Source organism: Diadema antillarum, unplaced genomic scaffold (genome assembly GCF_040938485.1).
Source record: "Diadema antillarum isolate AM-2024a unplaced genomic scaffold, OU_Dant_1.0 scf00000033, whole genome shotgun sequence".
NCBI classification, from domain to species: Eukaryota; Metazoa; Echinodermata; class Echinoidea; order Diadematoida; family Diadematidae; genus Diadema; species Diadema antillarum.
Window position 1 is genome coordinate 2,056,539 of NW_027270922.1, and position 25,114 is coordinate 2,081,652.

A 25,114-nucleotide genomic window follows, 5' to 3' on the forward strand; every position below is an offset into this window, starting at 1 on the left:
ATGCTGTTCTATTCATTTGCACTGACTGTTCTATGTTACATGTAGATATTTAGTGACCAGTGGGGCAAGTTCATTAATTGTACTAGCCTATAGGCATGTCTTATAGTTTGTCTTTGGCCAGCAGGTAAATACATGTACAATCATAGCTCATTGCTCGTGAGAAACAAAGTGTTCTTCAAAGTCCCCACCAAACAATCAGTATGCTGACAGTAAAGGAGATGGTAGGAGTCAGTGGATATATTCATTCAAAGTATACACTGTAGAGCAGAAAATGATAGCTGCCTTGTGATAGCACAAAGTTGAAGATGGAAACGTTGACTTAGATGCAGGTATTAATTTTCTGCAGGAAATGTGATTTCAGTGTTTACCTTTTAATCCACGTGTCTGCATGCCATCAAAGACCAAGGTGTTATAAGTTTGTTTGAAATACATGCTAGCTGAGGAAGTTAATAATTTATCATTTAATTTAAATTGCATATTGTTATTGTCTGTAGTCTTGTAGTCTTATACTGTATTTCACCCTAACAGATCACTTTTAGTGATTGCTGTGTCTAGCTTTGTGTAAATAGACACATTGCAGATTTGTTTGATCAGTTTGAATATCAATCCAGTTGTGACTATAAAGAGTTAGCGATATTCTAAAAGGTTGTATGCCAGACATCTAAATGTTCAGTCTAATAGATAAATTGTAAATTACTCCACTTTTTGAAGTTTTAGATGGTTGTGATTGTGTTTTAGCTTTAAAGTACATGTACGTGTACATACAGGTGCAATATGCATACAGTTTGCTAAGACATTTTACATTTTAAGCTGGTAAGTATGATAATGAATGAAATCCTCACAAACTTTCAAAATGGCAACAACACAGAAAGTAAAGTATTTCTCCTGTATTTGCTTGCAGTTTATGCAGAGACTCCAACTCTCCCGTTTTCGACGGGAGATCTCCCGCCGAAAGCCCATTTTTGGAAAATCTCCCTTTCTCCCGCTTGAGATTTAATTTCTCCCGCCCTGGCTCTGTGTCTCCCGCTTGATATGATTTCTTACTTAATATCATTGTTTGTTGAAAAATAAACCTTAGATAACACGAGAGAGATTCTAGAACCCTAGAGCTTCCAGGGCCCGGTTAAGGGCCCTGGACCCCGGCTGCAAGGAACCTCGCGCTTCGCGCACATCAAATTGGAGTCTCCTGTTTGCTAGGGGTCTCAGGCGGGAGAATCTCCAGATCAAAAGGTGCTTGGGGTTGGAGTCTCTGTTTATGTGAAGGAGAAAAATTGTACCAACATATTATGTGATTACAGCTATTGCTGGTTAAAGGTATTGTTTACCATTGGAAGTAGTGAATTCAAAAATGTTCAAGATATCACATTTGATGCATACATTGTATGTATAGGTCAGTTGTATCACAAAACATCCTACCACGTAAAAATTCTGCAATAAAGCCCAAACTACATGTATTAGGAGATATCACTATTTTTCTCACTAAACCGTAACTGCTATGGTTTAGTCTGAAAACATTTTTATTATAACTACTGTTCACAGTTATGTTCAACAATCCTTAACATTTATCATACTGAAATTATTACATTGGTTGTTTCTATCCCTAAGTCACATTTTAGAATTATTTTGAAGCACAAAAGCTGGGTTTTTGTTTCATCTGCAAATGGTATTAAAATTATGCCTTTAATTCTGGAAGGATGGCTTGATCAAATGAAAAAGGCACATGGTGATATTGCACGATAAAGAGAAAATCTTGTGACTGATTAGATACAGTATTCCCAATCCCATCAAACTTTACAGTGCAGTATGTCTAGGACTTGTAGTGCTCTCTGAGTTTTGTCTTCCACGTTTTGTTTTCCATGTCACAACCACAAAGTATTAAATGTACTTTTTGTCTGTGTTAAAAGCATATCATCCGTATGCAGAGTGTATTTCACCTTCATGGCAATGGTTTTGTTTACAGTGTTTTGTATGGCTTTATAGTCAGTCCTCTTGAAATGGTGTAGTGCCGGGATAAAGGAGATCATATAAAAAAGTCATTGTGGACTTGCTTACATCTTGTTCTCTTTTTTTTTCTTTTTTTTTCCCCAGCATGTCATATTAGGAAAGAAAAAGACAAACAAAAATTCCTTTATTCTAGATGGGTGTTTGTATGTTCTCTGTGTACTATGAGTTTCTTCATGTCTTTCTTTCTGACACATTATGATGTAAAATCTGTGAATATTTTGTGGGTTATATAGGAGAGATGATAGAATTGGCAGACAGCTCACATTATACTTGTGGCCCCAGCATACTGTGCAAGTCTACATTGACAGATATCCAAAGGTTAAGACTCATGTAACCCTGGCTTTCAACAATGATGATTTTTAGAATCAAAGTCGGATCCCCTTAGTCTCATATGTCATACTGTGTATGCCTGTCAGCTTGTGTGCATTATATTTTGCAGAGCAGGACTTGTTAGACACTTAATGGTGTTTGTCAGTGGGCTTAGTTTATTTTGCAGTCGATAACTACAGCAATAATATGAAAATATTAAATATACCCCTTTCCAAGAAGCAAAGTTAATCATTTCCCCCTGTAATGGTGATAATTATTATGCATTGCATTTGTGTTTTAAAGGACTGTATTTTGGTGCATTGTGAAGTTTGCAATTATCAGTCAACTCATGAAATGCACAAAACTGCAAACACAGCAAGATATAAGCGGCTCATAAGGTACCATGTTACCATGATCCACTCTCCCTCCTTTCCCTTTCCCCCACCTCCACCTCCAAGCTTGAGTTGTTGTTGCTGTTTTTGCCGAGTCCTCACAGTCAGGTTGCTCTTTAAGATGTCCTTAATCCTGAACTGTCATTTGTTGAGAGATGACACGATTACAATGTGAGTTGCCATGAAGGTTAACAGTAAATGAGCATGCAGGATGAGGCTGTCTGTTTCAGATATTCAAAGCGTGTTTGAGTGTCAAATGTCATCAACAAACAACTGAAGGATTTATAGAGGCACTTTCTTCATTGACCACTTTGTAAAAAAAAATGATGTGGTGCATCAACAAGAGAGTGTTATGCAAACCTTCCTTGCGTTGCAGCTGCCCATTATTAGACTCAAGGAATGCATTATAAGGTGTTTTGTATTTAAGTTTAGAGTGAATGTATATGAGAATGATGACAAAAATGACTCCTTATGTACAGGGCCTGATGCAATTATTCATGGTACAGAGTGTTATTTGTACCTTTGAACGTTTTTGATGGAATACAGTTGTTCAGTTGAAGCTTGCTTGCACACTCAATGGAGTGCAAACCGTGCATCACAAACAAACAAAAAGTCGCACCCCCTGATTTTACGTGAGGACTCGAAAAGGTGAAACGGGTCAACTAGGTCAATCTTGAGTTTTCCATATTTTCTGAAAGAGCTATCTTTCTTCTACATTATTCTTTAGTTTGGGATCATAATACGAATGGGAAAGTGTGTTTTCAGCAGTTTTTGTACAACCCCTTTTTGGGGGAGTGTAAAATGATCAGGTTTGTATTAGAGGCACCCTGTAATTTCTTGAAATCCTTTGTATACTCTTCACTTTCAATTCTAATAACTTTAGATAGGATAATGCTACTGCTTTGAAAGTTGGCAATAATCATTAGACAGAATGTGTTAATAGAATAATCTAGTGCTTGATTTCAGCTTAATCTGATAATCCCTTCATTGTTGTTGCTCCAGTGGTCGACATCCTGTGTTTTGTCCCTTTCATCGCACAGCTAGTGCAGCTTGGCAAAAGATTAAGCGCTTGAATAGACCCTGTACTTCAGAGCCTCTTTTCTCAGTTCACACTTTTCCAGAGTGTGTGCTTTCTTTCCAGTATTCAGGTAGGTTAGGGGAGTCCAGAGTCTGTTGTTTCAGAATCTGCCCTTAACTAAAAATAAAATCCAAGTCTGGCGACTTTTTGTTGGTTTTGTGATGCAGGGTCACATATAGTCTTCAGCTGCCAGTTATTTGTTGTCGTTAACCTACTAGTATGTGTCTACAAAGTATGAATAATGGTATATGTTAGGTTTCTGGTAATGATCATAAAGCAAAGGAGCAGTGAGAAGGCAGATAAGTATTGTGTCTTCCCGACTAGCAAATTTAGCAGATATCCACAAGCATTGAACCTATGATGATGAGAAGAAAGACATTGAAACAAACATTGTATCTCATCTTCAGGGACTGTATTAAGACATTGATTGTACTTCTCACATTAATGTTCCCTGGCTGTGAGAACAAAAGAAAAACAGATGAAAAAAAGTGTGTGAGACAGAGAAGCAGTATTTTGTTTTGCCATTCTGAAGGGAACATAAAATGCACTGACATTTTCTAGCTTTGATGTGGACGTATAGCGGTTGTTGTGTCATATCCCACCTGATGTGTTGATTTAAATGTTCTGAGGTTTCAATTTGGCCAAATGAGGCAAGCTCAAAGATGCTAATTGGTTCAAGGTCTGTGTTATTTATGAGGCTGAGAATGTAACTTTGTCTGCATTTGATATCAGATTAACCATGTTTGGGTGAATAGAGGTGAGTCATAAAAACCCATTTTGGAGAATTGGTTGTTCACTGGGGGTGGGGGGGGGGGGTAATGGATTGATAAGAGTCATATTAATACAGTATGTCCTGAAAGCTTTGGTATGCAAGCTGTTGTGTGAATATAATGTATGTAGACTCCCCTTGAAGTATTTATTAATTGTTTGATAGTGTACAGAGACAGATTGACAACATTAAAGGAATGAAAAAAAAAGAAGAATTCAACTGTGTTTGTCTTGATTTTATTTGAGAAGTGGAGTCCCGGCCTGCATGAGTAGCTTAAGAATATTTTGTGTGTGACCTGCTGATCCGAGATTGAAATAGAATTATTTGATTGCATTATTATATTCAAATGAAAGACCAAGCACTGTGCATATCACAATATGATTATAATGTCAACTCCTACAGGCAGTTTTCTTAAAGAGGGTAAAAAAGGCAGTCGACATTCAGTGATGGTTGAACAGATGTTATGAAAAAAAAAAAGAAATTGGAGGAGGAGGAGGCCCTACAATGGACTTTTGTTGCACAACAAACTCCTTTGGACATGCAGGTGAAATAGCCATTGTGATATGGAAATACTGTGAGAGGAAGGTTCTGATAACAATAATTTACAGAAATACTTTTTTTTTTTTTGGGGGGGGGGGGAGGGTTGGGGGAAAAATTACTTTGAACAAGAGTGGGTTACAAGTTCTGTTCTAATTTGAACTAGAGCCATATGTAAAATGAATATTAACTTGTTACAACAGGAATTGTAAGGCAGACTCGCTTTATCATTTCCTCGATTATAAGATATGAAGCATAACATGTATAACCCTAATGTGGACTATTGACAGTTTATATCCCATTTATATATCTTGTTATAAATTTTTGTTCTGCTTTTGTTTAGTAAAGCAATTTTAAGTCACTGAGATCATGACATAAATTACTTAATCAGTATATATATATATATATATATATATATATATTGTGACGAACTCGCCTTCTCGTCGTGAATTAAGAGAGTGTATTTGACTGTTTGTACAAATGTCTCCGCGAGCCGTGTCATAATGGCCGAGTAGGCGGGGTTCGTTTTGTTGCAGTTTACAACGATCCCTTTAAATTATTAAAACTACTAGTCTGTACGCTATATACCATGTATTATGTTGTGTCAGAAGCAGCTCACCAACACAAGCGGCACACATACAAAGTTCAGCATCACTTAGATAATGTCACTTCCAAACGTCAGTTATAGATGGTGTTAAATTGGTACGTCTAGTTTGTTACCAACTTTTGCTACCAAGTTCTGCTACCGACTCTTGCTACCAAGTGCTGCTACCAAGTTCTGCTACCAACTCTTGCTACCAAGTTCTGCTACCAAGTTTTGTTACCAACTCAGTCACGCTAACGTGGAACACCTTTCACAACCATATGGTGGCACAGGTATCGTTGATGGCACGGGGTAAAGTGCTGTATCGCACCGTTACCAACTTCCTCAGGCGACGACTGGAACTTGGATTGGGCACGGGGCATATGCGACAAGTCACATTACCACTATTCCCGAAATCCAACGGCGACGACTGGAACTTGGATTGGGCACGGCCTATGCGACAAGTCACATTACCAATATACCCGAAATCCAACGGCGACGACTGGAACTTGGATTGGGCACGGACTATGCGACAAGTCACATTACCATTATGCCCGAATTCCAATGACTTGCTAGTTGGTCTTCTCAGGAACATGTACCACCACCCTCCAAGCTGTCGTATTGTGGTAGAACACTCAAGAAGACACAGTGAAGACAGCATTTCAGGAACACATGTACAGTTTATTATACATAGAAATGAGCATTAACAACACATTGGAAATGTATCATACACGGGCTGCTTGTTGCGGACTATGTCACACAACGGCCACTTTATATGCCTCTCCTCCTATCGCGGAGTAAGGAAGCAATCCCGCACGGCCGTGAGCAATGCGGAAAATACCCGCAGTAGTGGTTCAAATTATTTACAATGTTGGCGTGGTTACAAAATTCATACAATGACTATACGTTTTAACAGTATCTCTTGTACATGGTTACTATAATTCGGCATGTATCATCGGTCTTAACCGGAGTTGGTATTAAATAACCCAAACTTGCCCATGACAAACAAGTAACCGCACATTTAATAATAAATGTCAAAACTCATAATAATGCATTACCACATTAAAATGTTTGTCCAACATTCCGATAATGCGCCCATTTCTATACTACAGGCACAATCGATTATGACAAATTATAATCGAAACGGTTAAATCGAATCGGTTCCACCGAATTTCGTTACAATATATATATATATATATATATATTCGTCTCCTCCTATCTGGACTACTGCAACTCCCTCCTTGCCGGCCTCCCTCTTTCTCACATATCCCCTCTCCAATGTATCCAAAATTCAGCCGCTAGATTAGTCTCCCTTAGTAGGAGACATGACCATATATCTCCAGTTCTCCGCTCACTCCATTGGCTTCCAGTCCATTCCCGTATTACTTTCAAGATCCTACTTCTGACGTACAAAATCACACGTAATCTTGCACCCATATATCTTCAAAACCTAGTCTCTCTCCGCTCCTCCTCTTCTGCCAGACCCCTCCGTTCATCTTCCTCTCTCCAATTACTTCATGGCCCACGTACAAAAACCCGTTATGGTGACCGAGCCTTCTCTTCCATTGCTCCCACTCTTTGGAATAAACTCCCTCTTCATATTCAGAATGCCTCATCTGTTGAATCATTTAAAATTCTTCTTAAAACTCACCTGTTTAATCAGTTGTATTTTTTTTTTTTTCTGGAGGCGCACACAGTTATCAATTATTGTACCATTGTATCACATGTATTTTTCTTTTCTTTTCTTTTCTTTTCTTTCTTCTTCTTTTGTTACTGTTAACGCTGATTTTGTTAATGTTATTGTGTTTTCTAGTTTATTTGTATGAGTAGCAAAGTGCGCTTAGAAACGTCAGTATGAAGCGCCATATAAATGCAATTATTATTATTACATATATATATATATATATATATATATATATATATATGAAGAGTTTGTTCGCAAAAACCGATAAGTCCGTATTTGCCAAATGGAGATATTTGCGATTAAAGGTCAAGAAAAATAAAGAGAATAATAAGAAAATTTTCGCTTCTTTTGACCATAACTTCAAAAATGTACCCTTATATGTAGTGACCAATATATCATTTAAAAGGTATTATTTTGTACTTCATGACAGAGACCATACTTCAAAATCTTCAAAAATGGACTTATCGGTTTTTGTGAACAAACTCTTCATATATATATATATATGTGGGTGTGTGTGTGTGTGTGTGTGTGTGTGTGTAAAATATGGTTCATGCAATATCCATCTCACATCGTCAGTATGATGCAATACAACTGGATGGGCGAGGGGTTATAGCCTTATAGGTTGATATCCAAGCTGCAGATCCAGTTCAGGGCAGCGTCACTTGCTTGAGCAAGTTCTTCAAGCCTGCCTGGAACTTCTGTGGGTGGCAGTTTTCCATCTCACTGAAAGAATCAGAGAATTTATGGTTTAAGAAACCTACCTTCATGCACATTCACACACACACACACACACACAAATTATGATCCCAATCCTGATCCTGTATCAAGGAGAGGATAAAAAGGCTTTTACATTGTACTTTGAAAAAAAAAAGGAAATCTAGATATTATCTAGATTGGTTTATTATTTATTCATTTATTATTCTCATCATTATTACATACAAACCACTTTATTTTGGCCACTTGCACTATTGTAATTGTATACAATTGTTACACCATTGTAATTGAAGAGTTTGTTTGCAAAAACCGATAAGTCCATATTTGTCAAATGGAGATATTTGCGATTAAAGGTCAGGAAAAATAAAGAGAATAATAAGAAAATTTTGGCTTCGTTTGACCATAACTTCAAAAATATACCTTTATATGTAGTGACCTATATATCATTTAAAAGATATTATTTTGTACTTTATGACAGAGACCGTACTTTTGCAAACAAACTCTTCAATTGTATTCAAACCACTTTATTTTTGGCCACTTACATATTGACATAATTTTCTGCATTATTAGTCTCATATATAGGGTACTGTACTTAAAGCAAGAACCAGCACAGGTACACAGAGGTATAATTAATACCATTTCTTTTTAATATATATGCCCTATACTGTGCATTTAACTTGGGTATCATCCTCATTATCAGTTGCCCATCTATGATCTCATCTAGTACTCAGTGGGCCTATGGTTTTCTCTTCCATCACTCTTGCGGCCATACAATAATCATTCTCTCTCCAGTCTCTTTCTTGTCGCCATATATGCTACATCTTCTTCTTTCACTTCTTTAAAACGAAAGAAGAAGAAATGCTACATGTTTGGGACTAGATTGCAAAATTAGCTGGAAATTATCTATTGAGAACTCTCTCTTTCTGTAGTTGTTCTCTCGTATAAATTTATATATCCACATCCGTTTTGTGAGAGGGCGGAGTTTCAACAGACTGTTTCACACCAAGGAGTTTGAAACCATCAGAACACCCTGTTCACACCTGTGTGGTTGACAGTACCCTGATACTCAGAGAGAGAGAGGGAGAGAGAGAGAGAGAGAGAGAGAGGGGGGGGGGGAGAGGGAGGGGGGGGGAAATACAGTCCCTCACTAGCTGGCGCGATTTCTGTACTAGCTAGCTCGAGAAGAGAGTGTCTAGTATGTTGTTGGTATACCGATACACGTGTTGTGAAACTTGATTGCGGATGGATAGATACAGTAGCTTGCCACCAGCTGCATGTATGCTATGCGTGCGCTTCTATGGTACACAATACCCATAGCCCATGCATCGCATACGCATGCTGCAATATGCATCGACTTCTTCAAAACAATGGCAGACCATAGCGCATGTGCTTCCTTCCGTCTCGGCGCCGATGTTGTGAGCAAATCTGCGTAGAATGCAGCTGTGATTCGCATTGACAGTAAGTGCAAGTGGAGGTGGTCGAATCCTACAAAATGTCAGACAAGGCAAAAATAAAGAAGGAAGTGAAAATCGTCTTGAGAGCGCTCCTACTGTCCGCCCCGCTGGGTTTGACAGCAGTCGAGATCGAGCGCGACTTCACCGAGGCCCAGGGTTACGGCGTACCATACCGCGAGCTTGGGTACAACAGCACGTCTGATTTGGTCGAAGATCTTGATGTAGCTTCGCTGAAGTGGGAACGTGGACAGGCGGTGTTTCGAGGAGTCGCAGACAAGACGACAAAGCACATTCAGAGTCTAGTTTCAAGACAGAACGTTGATGTGCGTAAATGCCTAAAGAGAAGGAGTGCTTTGCAAAGGCAAGTCGCGAGATCAGGCGACGGTACACAGAGATCTTACAGTACGCCATCCGGCGGTCGAACATTTTCCAAACCGTCAGGGGCTGGTGGTTTTCGACGACCAAATTCATATTCTAACTCTAGTAGCAACAACACAAACAACAGACAATATTCTAAACCCGTGACTATTGCAAGCACTAGCCCGGCATACCTTCGATCGCAGCTGAAATCATTGTTAAACAGTCATCCAAATGGGATCCTCAATTCGCAGTTTGACACGCTTTTCTATCGAAAGTTTGGGTTTTCGCTGGATTATGGCAAGCTGGGCTTCGCTAATTTGGCCGAAGTTGTCAAGTCTTTGGCATCAATCATCAGCATTGAGCACTTGGGGGCGGAGAAATTTAGAGTGTACAGCATCGAGAACTTTCCAAAGGGAGCAAAATCGATCCCCATACCTGATGGTAAGGAAGAGTTAAAGGGGCACTCCTCATGATTTTCATAATTTCACATCATGGAAGACATAAATCAACAGCTCCATACATGTATAGACTTGTAGAATTTTTTATGGTCCTTAAGTGGAGAAATTAATACTAATAGCTTAATTCTAGGAGCTTCAAACAAATTACACTGAACAGGGATGATGACATAATTATGATCCTTGATATTTCAGAAATGTAGCAATGTACTCCACCATCACAATACCATGCCCATGGGCTTAACAAGCAAGTTCATCTGTGTAGAATTTATGCATGCTTTCTTTTTTTGTCCTGCTTCCTTGAGCCCCTTGACTCGTAAATGCATTCTTGTGGTGAGGCTGCCATGCCATCATCCTTGTTCACTGTGATTTGTTATATTAAAGTTTGAAAATATTCTTATTTATCATCCCAATCACTATAAATTCTAAAAAAATTAAAATTCTACAATTATTCTGGTTTGGCATTCAGCAAGAAAATCAGTACCATTCAGGTCGACAGCTAGGGACAGCATCACCACCACAGTTGGCCGGGGCAGGGCCAAGCGGGCAGCTTCGAGTAGATCCAGTGCATCAAGCTCGCAGAGCGCTTCGACAGAGTCTACCACGAGCCCAAGGGATGTTGTGTTGCCTGGCAACGATCTCATTGATGGAGAGCTATGTGAGGAAATTCAGAAGGTGAGATATGAGCCACAAAATCAAAGACTGAATACTCTGAAAGTAGTGTACACAGCAATAATGGGAGTCTAGGTGAAATATTTGTGCTTGTATGTGTGACAAAAAGTGGATAAGACACTTTTTTTTTGGGGGGGGGGGGGCGTCAATTAAACCTTCTTGTCACAGCACCCATGTTCACCAAATTTTGTGATTATCTGATGGTCTTAATGCCCTGAACTAGAAAAGAATGTTAGACAAAATGTAGCACATTCTGCTATCATGAATACTCACTTTGAATGAAATGAATCACAAACAGGTGGCTACAAATTGTAGCTGCCTAGTTGTTAAATTGCACAAGGAAGCAACTCCTGCTGTGTGCTAACTGAGATGATTAAATGATTCTGAATTTTTTTCCCTCTGTTTTTCTTTATGATTTACCATGTGAAATTACTATTACTGGTACTAACCTACTGACAGGTCCTGTCCAAGCATCCAGATGGAATCTTTGCTGCCAGCCTGCCCGCAGAGTATAAGGTGAGTTTTTCTTTACTGAGAATGGAATATTTACATGGTGGGATTACAAAAAACAAAACTGTTCTGTGCTGATTTACACATTTGCATGGATTTCTTACATGTAATGAAAGTTTGTCATATTGAAAGTACATACATAGTGCAGGTGCAGTAGAAATGAGCATTTAACCCTTAACCCGTTGAGGACGAGTCGTGAGTATACTCTGGCAGATATCTATGGGAATGCATGTTGTAGCAAAATCAGTCCATCCTCGACGGATTAAACTTCGTTTTGTGTGATTGCAAGTATTACAGAAAAGAGTAAGTTGTAGCATTGTAGAAGCCATAAAGATTTCACTCTTGGAACTGTTTGCCAAATCTTGCCCTAGGAATTAGTAGAGGGGCTTGTTGTCCCCGCCGAACGAGTTCGAGCAGGGGACTATGAAACGGGCTCCGTACGTGTGTGTGTCCGTGTGTCCGTCCGTGTGTCCGTGTGTCCGTGTGTGCGTCCGTGTGTGATCAAAATCTTCAATTTGCTACTTCTCTGTCATTTATGAGCCAATTTTGATTCTGTTTGCTTTATATGATAGCACTACATGGGAGCTTTGAAACTTCTACACAGAATTCCAGTCGTGACCTTTGACCTTGACCTTTGACCTATATTGTACATTTTGCTACAAAATGCTACTCCTTCGCCATTTCTAACCCGATTTCGATTCCGTTTGCTTTATATGATGGCACTAGGTGAGGGCTTCAAAACTTCTACACAGACTTTTGACCTTTGACTTCTTTGACCTTTGACCTTGATTTTTGACCTATATTGTACATTTTGCTACAAAATGCTACTCCTTCGCCATTTCTAACCCGATTTCGATTCCGTTTGCTTTATGTGATGGCACTAGGTGAGGGCTTCAAAACTTCTACACAGAATTTTGACCTTTGCCTTCTTTGACCTTTGACCTTGATTTTTGACCTATATTGTACATTTTGCTACAAAATGCTACTCCTTCGCCATTTCTAACCCGATTTCGATTCCGTTTGCTTTATGTGATGGCACTAGGTGAGGGCTTCAAAACTTCTACACAAAATTTTGACCTTTGCCTTCTTTGACCTTTGACCTTGATTTTTGACCTATATTGTACATTTTGCTACAAAATGCTACTCCTTCGCCATTTCTAACCCGATTTCGATTCCGTTTGCTTTATGTGATGGCACTAGGTGAGGGCTTCAAAACTCCTACACAGAATTTTGACCTTTGCCTTCTTTGACCTTTGACCTTGATTTTTGACCTATATTGTACATTTTGCTACAAAATGCTACTCCTTCGCCATTTCTAACCCGATTTCGATTCCGTTTGCTTTATGTGATGGCACTAGGTGAGGGCTTCAAAACTTCTACACAAAATTTTGACCTTTGCCTTCTTTGACCTTTGACCTTGATTTTTGACCTATATTGTACATTTTGCTACAAAATGCTACTCCTTCGCCATTTCTAACCCGATTTCGATTCCGTTTGCTTTATGTGATGGCACTAGGTGAGGGCTTCAAAACTTCTACACAGAATTTTGACCTTTGCCTTCTTTGACCTTTGACCTTGATTTTTGACCTGTATTGTACATTGGCTACAAAATGCTACTCCTTCGCCATTTCTAACCCGATTTCGATTCCGTTTGCTTTATGTGATGGCACTAGGTGAGGGCTTCAAAACTTTACACAGAATTTTGACCTTTGACTTCCTTGACCTTTGACCTTGATTTTTGACCTGTATTGTACATTGGCTATAAAATGCTACTCCTTCGCCATTTCTAACCCGATTTCGATTCCATTTGCTTTATGTGATGGCACTAGGTGAGGGCTTCAAAACTTTTACACAGAATTTTGACCTTTGACTTCTTTGACCTTTGACCTTGATTTTTTACCTATATTGCACATTTTGCTACAAAATGCTACTTCCGGCGGGGACATATATTACGCACCGCGTAATTTCTACTTTTCCTTGTTTCTTTATCTTGTGGTCTCTTTAAGAAATTATGAATTGTCTTTTATTTGTTCATGTATTTTTAATCTGATTGAATTACAATATTTTAGACTCTTGTTTGACTTTCTGGTTTTGTAGCAAGTTATGCACCTTTCTGCATCTTATTACATAGAAATTGACGGGGAAGGAGCTGCCACTTATCTCGATCGGGTTCTACAGTGTGGTAGAGCTCGTCTGTGCCATTCCAGAGATTGTGGCCATCGAAAGGCAGCAGAAAAACAGTGACTGGAAACTCTTTGATGCCCGGACTTTTGTGCCCACAAAACCTCCTGGTGAGATGGTTATTCCTTAAAAACACCTAAGCATGCTCATGTGACTATTGTACCATTGATAATGACAATGATGATGATGATAATGATTAAATATTGTATGTATTATGATTATCATCAATGTTATTATCAGTATTATCATCATCATCATCATCATCATCATCATCACAACACTCTAACATATCTAAGAGTGGAGTAGAGTAGGACACATGTATTTAATGTTTAAATGCCAGTATGCCAGTCATGACCTTATTTCAAGAATGGACTTTGCCAAGTAGAATTTAGACATTTGAGAGCAAAATTTAGTGACTCATTAGATAGCAATGACCATACAGATCCATTAGACACTGTACAGTAGAAGGACTAGTAAGCAAATAATCAACGTTTGTGAAGGTGATGGGACAAACTATCACTTCCGAGGCGATCTGGATGTAGCTATCTTTCCGAAGTGCAGCTGAGGAAAGACAGTGGTACACATTCAGATCGCCGAGGAAGTGATAGTTGTCTCATTGCCTGAAACTAAAAGTTGATTATTTGCTTTATATTCCACATCTATAGGGTCCTAGATTTTCCCATTTTATTCCACATCTGAAACCGTTTTAGCTGTTTTTAGGTATCCTTGGGGCTTAGGCTACGTGTGCGTGTATGTATGACAAAACAATGAATTTGCTGCGCGCACTGCGCGGCACCGAAGTGAAAGTGCGTTGCACTCTGTACTATCAAGTGACCTAGGTCACATGATAGTCCACAGTGCAACGCACTTTTATTTCGCGCGTACTCATCTTGCGTTAGGAATGTGTGGACTGTGTGGAGATCAGCGAAACAAAAGGGACTATCAACATAGAGTGTAACGAACTTTCCTTCTCAGGTGATGTGATGGGCAAAACTACGCTTCATCACGCGATCAGCTCTGGACCAATCCTATTGCAACATTCTTAGTATGTGGAATATAATAGAGTTTATTGCCTTTAATGCTTCAGATGTTTCTGTTTTATTCTGCTTAAATTTGTCAAATGAATTCAAGCAGAACTTCAGTGATCTCTTATTTGGTTAAACCCATTTGCCAAGAAGAGTTAAGAATGCCTACAGTTTTTTCAAAGTATGAGTTTGTTTCTCAAATGGCCTGTGCTGGCTGGACTTTATGAGAGTTTATTGCCTTTAATGCTTCAGATGTTTCTGTTTTATTCTGCTTAAATTTGTCAAATGAATTCAAGCAGAACTTCAGTGATCTCTTATTTGGTTAAACCCATTTGTCAAGAAGAGTTAAGAATGCCTACAGTTTTTTCAAAGTATGAGTTCAATTTCTCAAATGGCCTGTGCTGGCTGGATTTTATGAGAAATTTGTAAATGACTACAGTAAAAGTGGAAATTTTCGCGCATTTCGCGCAACCAGAAGCTTGCACGAAAATAAAAGAAGTGAATATTTTTGCCTACCATATGTTCCAATAGTTGATGTCTTGATTCCGCGGAATTAAAAACATGTGAAACTCTTCTTACCCGGCCAAGCACGAAAAATTAGTCGCGCGGAAATATCCACTTTTACATGAACATATGTGGTGTGCTTTGGTCCATTTTCTAGAGCCAGAACGAAAGAAGAAGCAGCCCGCACCCAGTCAGGCAACAGAGAAGCATCTGGAGGAGGCTAAGTCTAAGATCCGTAATGTCCTCCTGGCACACCCCATGGGGATCCTTCTCCAAGAATTTGAGGCTGCCTACAAGGTACTTTATGCTTCATTGAGTATACTCTGAATTTGATCAGACATGTATCCACCATCATTGTATAAACTGTAATGAAAAGTTTCTGAGGATTTGCTTTGTTTGCTTGCAAAAAATGCCCTGCTTCCGTGTGTTTTCTCCAGTCATTATAAAACTTCTGAAAGGAATTTTCTTTGACTCTGGATTACAGAGTCCTCTGGATCTGTTTGGTATTACGTTGGCTTCTGTGTAGGACAGTTGCTTTTCTACACCTAAGTAAGTTCTGCATTTCCGCTTTATCAGTTGTAATAAGTTCAGGGGTCAGGATGGGCGAGAGAGTACAGGTACATGAATTGGCAGGTACTGCAGCTTGACAAGTTACGGCTGAATGCATAGGGACAACATACAGCTCAAAGGACCTGATGGGATTGCAGAACACAAATGATGGATAAGAGTGGTTTTAAAAAAATGGAAAAAGATCAAAAACCTGTCATGCTTGGTAGCATTGCCTGCATCAAGGTGGGGACTTGAACCTGTATCCATTAGATTGAGAGTCTGATGCCTATACCAGCAGACCACCCACCATGCATTTGCAGTAATAAAAATATGGTGAAGCTGAGGAAGTATCATTGAAGGATGAGAAAGCGCTGCACCCACATCAAGCTGAAACTATCATACCTACTGAATTTGATTTTCTCCTTTGCAGAGCTTTCACAAGGCTGATCTGCGGTGCCAAGACTTTGGGGAGAAAGATGTCAACTCACTCGTCCTTGCCATCCCTGACACTATCAAAGTGGTCTATAAAGGACAGAGTAAGAATCTCACCCATGTACTATACTAAATGAATTATGCCATTTTTTTTTTTAATTGGGATTTGTGCAGGACACACTCGTTGACTGCAATGCTAGTCTCTTTCTCACAAGTAAAGATTATTTATTTTCAGAGTGTAGTATTAAAATGAGATGTGTTCATTATTGTTATGTAAAATGACACACAAACTGCAGCTGGTATCGAAAGGTATCTTTAGCAAAACTGCTTTGCTATTATTTACTTGTGCATGAAGAAAATTTTATTGATTTGCTGTTCTTAAGTATCTCAGTCCATTGTAACTGTATCATTTCTTTATCTCTTAGTTCAATAAATGCTGCTCCAAAAAGTAACTGGGAATGAATTAAGAACATTATAGAAGTATGATATTCGTGTTAATTTTGTCCACAAAACTCTGCGCTGAATTCATACATCGATATTTGTATTTGTTTATCCACCAGTGGCGTTGGTCTAAATATACTTTTATATTTTCTCTGTGAAAAATAGATCAAGTCTACCTCCATGCTCAGAGCCAACGATTGCCGCTGGCTGGACCACTGTACAGTGTGAGTTTGAAATCTAACACAATTCCATTGTGCAGCTGTCAGAGAGGTTACCTCAAATTTAATCTACCCCCTACTCCCCCCCCCCCCCCCCCCCCCATCATTAATGAGTAAAAAAAGTTACTCATTAATGAGTAACAAGAGTATTGTAGTCCCTTCAGTTGTAACTGCAAATTTTGTCATGATTACCACGAAACTTGCCCCTAAGACTATGTCACATGAAAGAGCCATGCATACCAGTAACTGACTTGAAAGCCCTAAAGCAAATCTTAGCTTAAATCTAATAGAAACCCAATTACATTTTTTGGACACAAGCAAGAAATATTGTAGAGTTTATTTATTATCTTGCACGATTATGTGAAAGAACATAATATGTGTTACCTGTGTTCAAATATTGTTCAGACTAAAATTCAATTAGCATAGAATATTGTCTGTAGAGGTTGTGATTAAACTTCTTCAATATCAAAGGACGGCTAAGTCTCACATTTCCTGTTACATCTCTTTGTTGTTGTGCTAAAATGGTAATTGTGATCATCTTTGTTTATGCATGTAATTTCTCTGATGTATAGATTTATCACATCCATTTACCACTATATTATACCTTGGAGTTTCAATCAATTCTTTTTTTGTATGTGTGAAATCATTACCATCGTCATCATTTCTGTCATTGAAATGGCTCATCTTTGTTACTGATGTTGCCATTGTCCTTGTCATTGTCAATTTTATTTTCATATTTTTATGCCTCCGCCACGAAGTGGTGCCGGAGGCATTATTTCCTTCTGTACCGACATGCCTGCTCTCCCTCTCGTTATCACAGTCTATTGCCAAATCCATTCCACAAGATGCGATCGGTTACGGCTTTTCGTACCCAGCCGCCAGAAGGCCCAAGCTCAATGAGTATTTCCCAATCTTTGTGTCCACCGTCTACACACCCCACCGCATCAGCATCCAGTACAAGGATTTGGAGAACAACATGGCCCTCGAGAGGCTCATGGATGAACTCGAGTGAGTCTCCAGAAATTTAGTGGGGAATGGGACAATACTGAAATTTACTGAAGCCTTTGAATGCAGTTTTAAAAACATTACAGTAATTCTGGTACAGGAAATGACTCTCAGGTGATGCTGTCTGTAAAGTGTTGTAAAAAGCTGATCATGTAAACACCCAGAAGCTTTGTGCATCATATTAGTATTCAAAAGAAAAGCATAGTGAGATTCTAATCACTTCCAGAAGATTATATTTGCTACTAACTTTGGACACAGATATGGTGTGTCGGCTAGAAATTTTGTCAAAAGTGTGATACTTGAAATTGGATTCATATTGTAACGTGCATAAGTTTTTGGTAATGGATAGTGGCAAAGTGTATGAAACACGTAGACACACAACCGAAATGGGTTGCTTAGACAGAGGTCATTATCAGTCAATATCAAGATTCAATGCTATTCATGTCAAGATATTGTGGACTTAATTGGTCTATTTCATGTCCACTGTGCCATGACAGGGCTGTGTACTCGTACCCGGAGGGCGAGAAGTACCTGATGCCGGATTCCATGATCGCTGTCAATCAGATTTGCTGTGCGCTGTACCATGAGGACAATAACTGGCATAGAGGGCTCATCACGGGAGTTCCCAACATTGATCTGGTGGAGGTAACTTCCAGCACCCCTTTTGCGAGCACTCCCTGGAGAGCTTAAAGGACTAATTCACCTTCATGTAACTGTGGATTGAGAGAATGCAGCAATATAAGTAGAACGCGTCCATGAAAGTTTGAGGAAAATCGGACAATCCATTCAAAAGTTGTGAATTTTTGAAGTTTCAGTGCTGCCATTGCTGGATGAGAAGACTACTGCAGCTTGTGATATTATGTAGAATGGTATTTACAGAATATATAAAGAAAAGTGAACATATTTTCACTTTTATCGCATAATTAACTCGTTGATGACTAGTCCCGAGTATTCTCAGGCAGGGGTCTATGGGAAATGCGTATTGTAGCAAAATTAGCCCATCCTCAACAGGTTAAAGAGCACTTGACTTGCCTCTTTGAGATGGCTGGTTGAATGATATTACTCTTAAAGGACAAGTTCACCTTCATAAACATAAGGATTGAGAGAATGCAGCAATATTAGTAGAACACATCAGTGAAAGTTTGAGGAAAATTGGACAATCGATGCAAAAGTTATGAATTTTTAAAATTTTTGTTTTGGAACTGCTGGATGAGGAGACTACTACAGCTTGTGAGTCATATGCGTACAACAGTATAAAGAAAATGTAAAGAAAATTCAACATATTTTCACTTTTTTCGCAAAATAAAAGAGCACTTGACTTGTCTCTTTCTAAAGGCAGGGGGAATAATATTACCCCTAACATATGTCGGTAACGAGTCAAGGGAATATGTACTTTTTGCAAAAGATGGAATTTTGTGAAATTCTCTTTATATTTTCCTTATATTGTTGTACGCATGTGACATCTAAGTTATTCATACACTGCAGTAGTCTTCTCATCCAGCGGTTACTGCACAAAAACTTCAAAAATTCATAACTTTTGAACGGATTGTCCGATTTTCCTCAAACTTTCAATGACGTGTTCTCCTAATATTGCTACATTCTCTCAATCCTTATGTTTATGAGGGTGAACTTGTCCTTTAATATACATCTGTGAGATATCGAGGGAACGCATACTCATTTTTTTCAATGAAATTTTTTGAATTTCTCTATATAATTCGTCGGCCTCATGCCAAAAGCGCCTTAACACCATAGACTTTGTACACTGTTAGGGCCCTTTTGGCATGAGGCTGACGATATTTTCCTTGTATTGTTATATGCAATTGACACGAACTGTAGTAGTCTTCTCATCTGGCATGTCTATGCAGCAACTTTACAAATCCATAGATTTTAAATGGATTGTCCGATTTTCCTCAAACTTTCACTGATGTGTTCTACTGACAACGCTGCATTCACTAAATCCACATGTTTATAAAGGGGAACTTGTCCTTTAATATTGTCTTCTGATCTAGAGGGGTTATGCAGTCAAGGATTTGTCTATATTCCAAGGTTTTTATACAGATTCTACCAAGTTTATGGTAATTAAGTTGGATTGTTATTAATGAGTTTCATTGTTGTTGATGAATATCTGTTTCTTGGGTCTGTGTTGCTCAGTGGTTTGTTTACAGCATTACTCTTTATTAATATTTGCTTCCCAACTGGCACATATGTTCCTTTAAACTGGTTACACAGTGTACGTTTATCTAGCAGATTTGAACTTGTGGATTTGACCTAATTCACTGCCAATAGATGTGCCATATACGTACTGAATGATAATTTCAGATTTTTATACTCAAAACCAGCTATTTTGATCAAACTTGAGAAAAACTTCGAAATCGCACAAAAAGAGGAATTGTTTCTAAGAAATCACTTGCAGCACAGACATAAATACCATTCCAGATTCAAAGTTGATTACTGTAGTGTGACAAATACATGCATTATGCATTTTGTTTGTTATTCCTGTGTGGATGTACATTGTAGGTGCTGTATGTGGACTACGGAACATCTCTGCAAATACCCAAGAGCTCAATCCGTCTCCTGAAGTAAGTTCACGTTTTGTTGTTTAATTAAACCCATTGGAGACTAGTCCTTAGTCTACTTGGTCAGGTGTCAGTGGGGAACGTGTTATAGCAAGAGCAGCTCATCCTCAATGGATTAAAAGGAAGAGAATCTGATATCAGTGATTGTAGTTTAGGTTTTTTGGTATTCATCATTTTTTATGCAGAAATACAGTACAGAACCTCTAGGCTATACATCTCTTCTGTCGTATAAATTGCAGAATGGATCTGAAAGCAGATTGAGATAGTATGTCTTCCTTGTCATTAGAATGCTTATTGACTGAGTTTCATGAATCTTGATATTGCTGTGTAAGAATATTTACAAAAGCACTCTGTAAAGGTTTGTGTAAAAATCTTTAAAGTTATGTGTCTTTGTAAGAATATGTCCGCATTTCATGTAGTCAGATATGTCTGTTTTTATTGCTTAGTATTGTTCTATATCTCTGACTTGCTGCTTCGTAATGCACCTGTTTCTCATTGATATATATTTTTATCTTTCCGCTCCCCATTGTAACTACCTTTGTGTTTTATTGCAGGGCATGCTTTATGAAGCTACCCATCCAAGCACTGGATGCCAGGCTTGCAGGCATTGAGCCAGTGGGGGTAAGTTTGGTGAAAAGATATTTTGGCAGATTGGTTTTGTTCTTTGGCTTTTGATTATTTCACTGTCCTCACTCATGCCACTGAGTTTAATTGTGCGAGTATTATGGTAAATGCAAATGACATTGAATGATTGTAATCAGACATTTATGCAGTAAATTAAGTTTGTATCTCACCAGTTATCAAGCGTGGTGGCAAAGAAGCACTTTCAAACAAAAATGATCAGAGTTTAAAGCGATATCTCAAAATGTGTGCTCCTACAATGCAAATTGGTTTCCGTGAGACAGGATTCATATTTGAATGTGATTAATGATGAACTTTTAACCATAATTACTTTCCTCACAGAAATCTGTGAATGGATGGTCAGTGGTGATGACACTGTTATCATAAACCACTCCCTCAACTGAGCCTCACCAACAATGAACCTGGGATGGTTTCAAGAAGCATTAATACATATATATGTATTTCTCTGAGCTGGTTCGCTGTATGCCAAAACAGACAGTTGATGAATTCTGGAATAAAAGAAGCTGAAATAAACTTCCTGTTTACCTTTGGGAGCAGTGATTCAAAAAAATTCGAGATATCACTTTTGATACATATGTGTAGGTCAGTTATATCACAAAACATCCTGCCATATAAAATGTTTGCAATGAAGCCTAAAATATAAGGAGATGTCACTATTTTTCTCGTTACACCTTAACTGTAGACGGTTTAGTCTGGAAACATTTTCATTGTAACTATTGTTCACATTTTGTTTATTTAACAATGCTTAACATCGATTATACTGGTTTAAATTTTTACATCGGTTGTTTCTATCACTATTTTGAAGCACTAATACTGGGTTTTTGTTTCATCTGCAAATGGTAAATAATGCCTTTAAGTGTTTTATTTTTTTTTCTGTGCTCACAAGAAGAGACATGTCCTTCTTCCAGAAGTATATAAGTAGTCCATATTGAAGGAATGATGATGATAACCTAAACAAAAAGATAGCCAACTCTGACAAGGACATTTATTTCTGCTCAAAATTTGCTTGTAGTACAGTCTCACTTGAGACTGTTTTTAATCAAGTAGTGTATCAGTGGTTCTTAATATTTGCCCAAACTCACCTTCACATTTAAGCTCCTTTTATAAAGGTGTTATATTTATCATTTGTTGGTTTCCTGTTTGTTTTCCAGGATAAATGGACTAACGAGAGCCGGGACAGACTACTGATGCTAACGCATGACAAGCCCCTGCTTGCTCATGCTGTGACAGACAAGGTATCCCCTTGTAGGGAGAATAAAGTAGAAGAAGTGACTAAATTCGTCAATCCGCAGAAACCACATTTCCTATTTTTATGTTGGATTTTGATATTCATTGTCAGTGTATCATAGGGTAGAGAATGAAATTTTCTTTTGAAAGAGCCCTTCATTCCTGTATTATTCATTTTAATATTTTAAAAATTATTATTTATATTAAAGTTTAAACTTTTCAAAAGTGTTTTAATTGCTTATTATATGACAGATTCTTCAGTTGGCAACATGTGTTTCAAGGTCCTGGTTTAATCTTAAAAGTGCTAAATTTGTGCAATTTTCTTTCTGATTGCACATTTTATTGATTTCATCAGGTCCGTCTATTCTCATTCCAATTATAAGATATTCAAAACCAGGTAGAATTAGGAAGTTTTTTTTTCTTTTTTAATTGATGAGAAGATTAACATTTTTGCCAGTATCTCTCCTAGTTCTTGATGGGTTAAATGTTCATAAGATGGTCAAGGTGTACGTGGTATGTGAGTTAATTCTACTTGAGTGTCTTAGAGTCAGTCAGTGAGATGGACAATAGGCTATTTTCTCTCGTGGATTTGGTTCTTGACTTCAGGTGTTACTATTATGGCTAGGTATTGTCATCTGTATTAAATCGGAGCTTTGCAGAGATTTAGCAAGTGCCACTTCATACCCTCATCATACTTGCCAGTTCAGTGGCAGATCCAGGAGGGAGCGCACCGGGCGTGCCCCCCCTTTTTTTTGTTAAAACAAAAGAAATGAAAAGAAAAAATGGAGGGGGCGTGCGCCCCCCTTTAATTTTGTAAAGGGCCCCCTCCCCCCTTTACGGAATTCCTTGATCCGCCCCTGCAGTTGTTCATATTTGATGGAAGCATTCTTATTTTCACAGGAGAGAAGAAGCTTTCTTCAACCTCATGTTCATATATTTTGTGAACAGCTGCTAGAAGTGAAATAAAGGAAACTTATGAATATATGTAGATTTTTCAGATTGAAACTTGTCACCATGAAAGAATGCATTTAGATTTTAGATCACACGACAACTCTATTGCGCTGTTTTCCAGAACACTTTTTGGACGCATGACATGAATCCATTGCTAGAGGTTTGTGTTTGATTGATCTGATTGTACACATCCACCGTCTCTCCGCACCGTTATTTGTCTTGTTTGTAATGCACTTTCGGAGAAAATGTGTGCCTTCTTTGTTCACTGATTGCCTAAAATGTAGTTTTGATAGTGACAATGATACTCTTGTCTCAAGAAACATTCTATTGAAGGTATAGAATGGGTAGCAAAAAATTGCTATCTCATTGGTCGAGAGTTGTGACTTGATTTTTACTGGCTGCACGCTATTGGCTCATAGAGGACAGCCACTTAAACATGCTATTGCGCACTTGTAGCAAGAGGTTGCGCACTTGTAGCAAAGGTTCACTCACTGAGGAAGTGTTCGCATACTCAGTAAGAGATGCCTATTGGCCAGAATATCATGCATCCAGTAAATTTACAATGCATCCAGTAAGCACTGAATGCATGGTTTTTCTCTATGGTAAGCCAAAAGAAAACGTATCCAGTAAATTTGACATCAGGTTATATGATAAAAAGATGAATTTCTAGCAAGAAAATTGTCCCCTGTTCTGTAAAACAGATGATGCATGCATTTTTTTTTTGGTGTGTGTATGTGTGTGTGCATCAGTAGGAATAGTGTGCATGTGGTAACTGTTCCAAAGTTACCTTCTAAATGCACACAATTCCAACTGACGCACTCACACATTTGCGTCATTTGTATACTGTCATACATTTAGGATTGGATTTTCCCATGTAACAATTATTGTGAGAAAGTTTTGAAGACATAATGTGTGTTTGGTCCGTTACATCCAGGACACCATTTCATGAAAGTTGTCAGCCCTGACAAGTTTTCAGTCTCTGACAACTTTAGCAACATTTTTGGTTTTGCTTGGCTGAGAAACTCTGGTCACTGACTGTTACTGTATAAGCTGTAATTTTCGCGAGGGTTTAATTTTCGCAAATTTCGAAAATCACTGTTGGATCGCGAATTTAACAACATGTGAAAATATCCTGAATTGACAGGCATCAGTGCACTTTTGATAGCCTCGGAGTCAAACTTGCGAAAACATCATCTTGCGAAAATGTCCGTGACCTCCCTATTCACGAAAATATCTGTACGCAAAAATAACAGCTTATACAGTACTATGGTAATTGTCAGAGGATGACAACTCGTCAAGATTGATAACTTTTATGAAACAGTGCCCTGACGAACTAACACTGATTGTTGTGAGGGGCAGATATGGCTTTTGGTGAACTTATCTGTATTTGTTTGTTTGTTTTGTTTTTGTGAAGCTAACGGTTTACAGGTCAATGTTTGGTAGGAAACACAATCAATGCCAACTGGATTTTTTTATTGACATTTTGTCCAACTAATGACTCATGATAAGCAGAAATATATCACATGGTGAGAGCATGCACTATACAGTTGCAAACACTGTGATAATCTCAACACAAATTCCTGAAATTTCAAACAGATTTTGATTAACATCTGTCAGTACCATCAAGTTTACATGCTGTACCCTTTTGTTGTAAGTTATTTTCTGTCCTTGCAATTGTTGTTGTACTTTTTTTTATTGCATCTATCCTCTAATGTGAGATTCTTTCCTTCTTGAAATACCCCCTGAATTATTTGTTAGATTAACCAGCCTCTCACTAATTTTTCATGTAAAACCATGTGAAAAGATTAGGAAATGTTAATATCATGTAATCACATAGAATGT

General features: G+C 38.3%; 1 protein-coding gene across 1 annotated transcript in view; it reads left to right on the forward strand.

Annotated features, from left to right (window-relative positions):
• The first annotated feature begins 9,538 nt into the window (after positions 1 to 9,538).
• The window catches only part of LOC139743144 (uncharacterized), a 28,178-nt gene continuing 12,602 nt past the window's right edge, over positions 9,539 to 25,114 (forward strand). The window contains exons 1-12 of the mRNA XM_071653657.1: positions 9,539 to 10,344; positions 10,813 to 11,014; positions 11,471 to 11,527; positions 13,653 to 13,812; positions 15,389 to 15,528; positions 16,211 to 16,316; positions 16,819 to 16,877; positions 17,692 to 17,879; positions 18,374 to 18,521; positions 20,394 to 20,455; positions 21,007 to 21,073; positions 22,246 to 22,362. Coding sequence (XP_071509758.1) covers positions 9,563 to 10,344; positions 10,813 to 11,014; positions 11,471 to 11,527; positions 13,653 to 13,812; positions 15,389 to 15,528; positions 16,211 to 16,316; positions 16,819 to 16,877; positions 17,692 to 17,879; positions 18,374 to 18,521; positions 20,394 to 20,455; positions 21,007 to 21,073; positions 22,246 to 22,362 — 2,088 coding nt within the window. The 5' untranslated portion in view covers positions 9,539 to 9,562. The remainder of the gene's footprint in view (positions 10,345 to 10,812; positions 11,015 to 11,470; positions 11,528 to 13,652; positions 13,813 to 15,388; positions 15,529 to 16,210; positions 16,317 to 16,818; positions 16,878 to 17,691; positions 17,880 to 18,373; positions 18,522 to 20,393; positions 20,456 to 21,006; positions 21,074 to 22,245; positions 22,363 to 25,114) is intronic.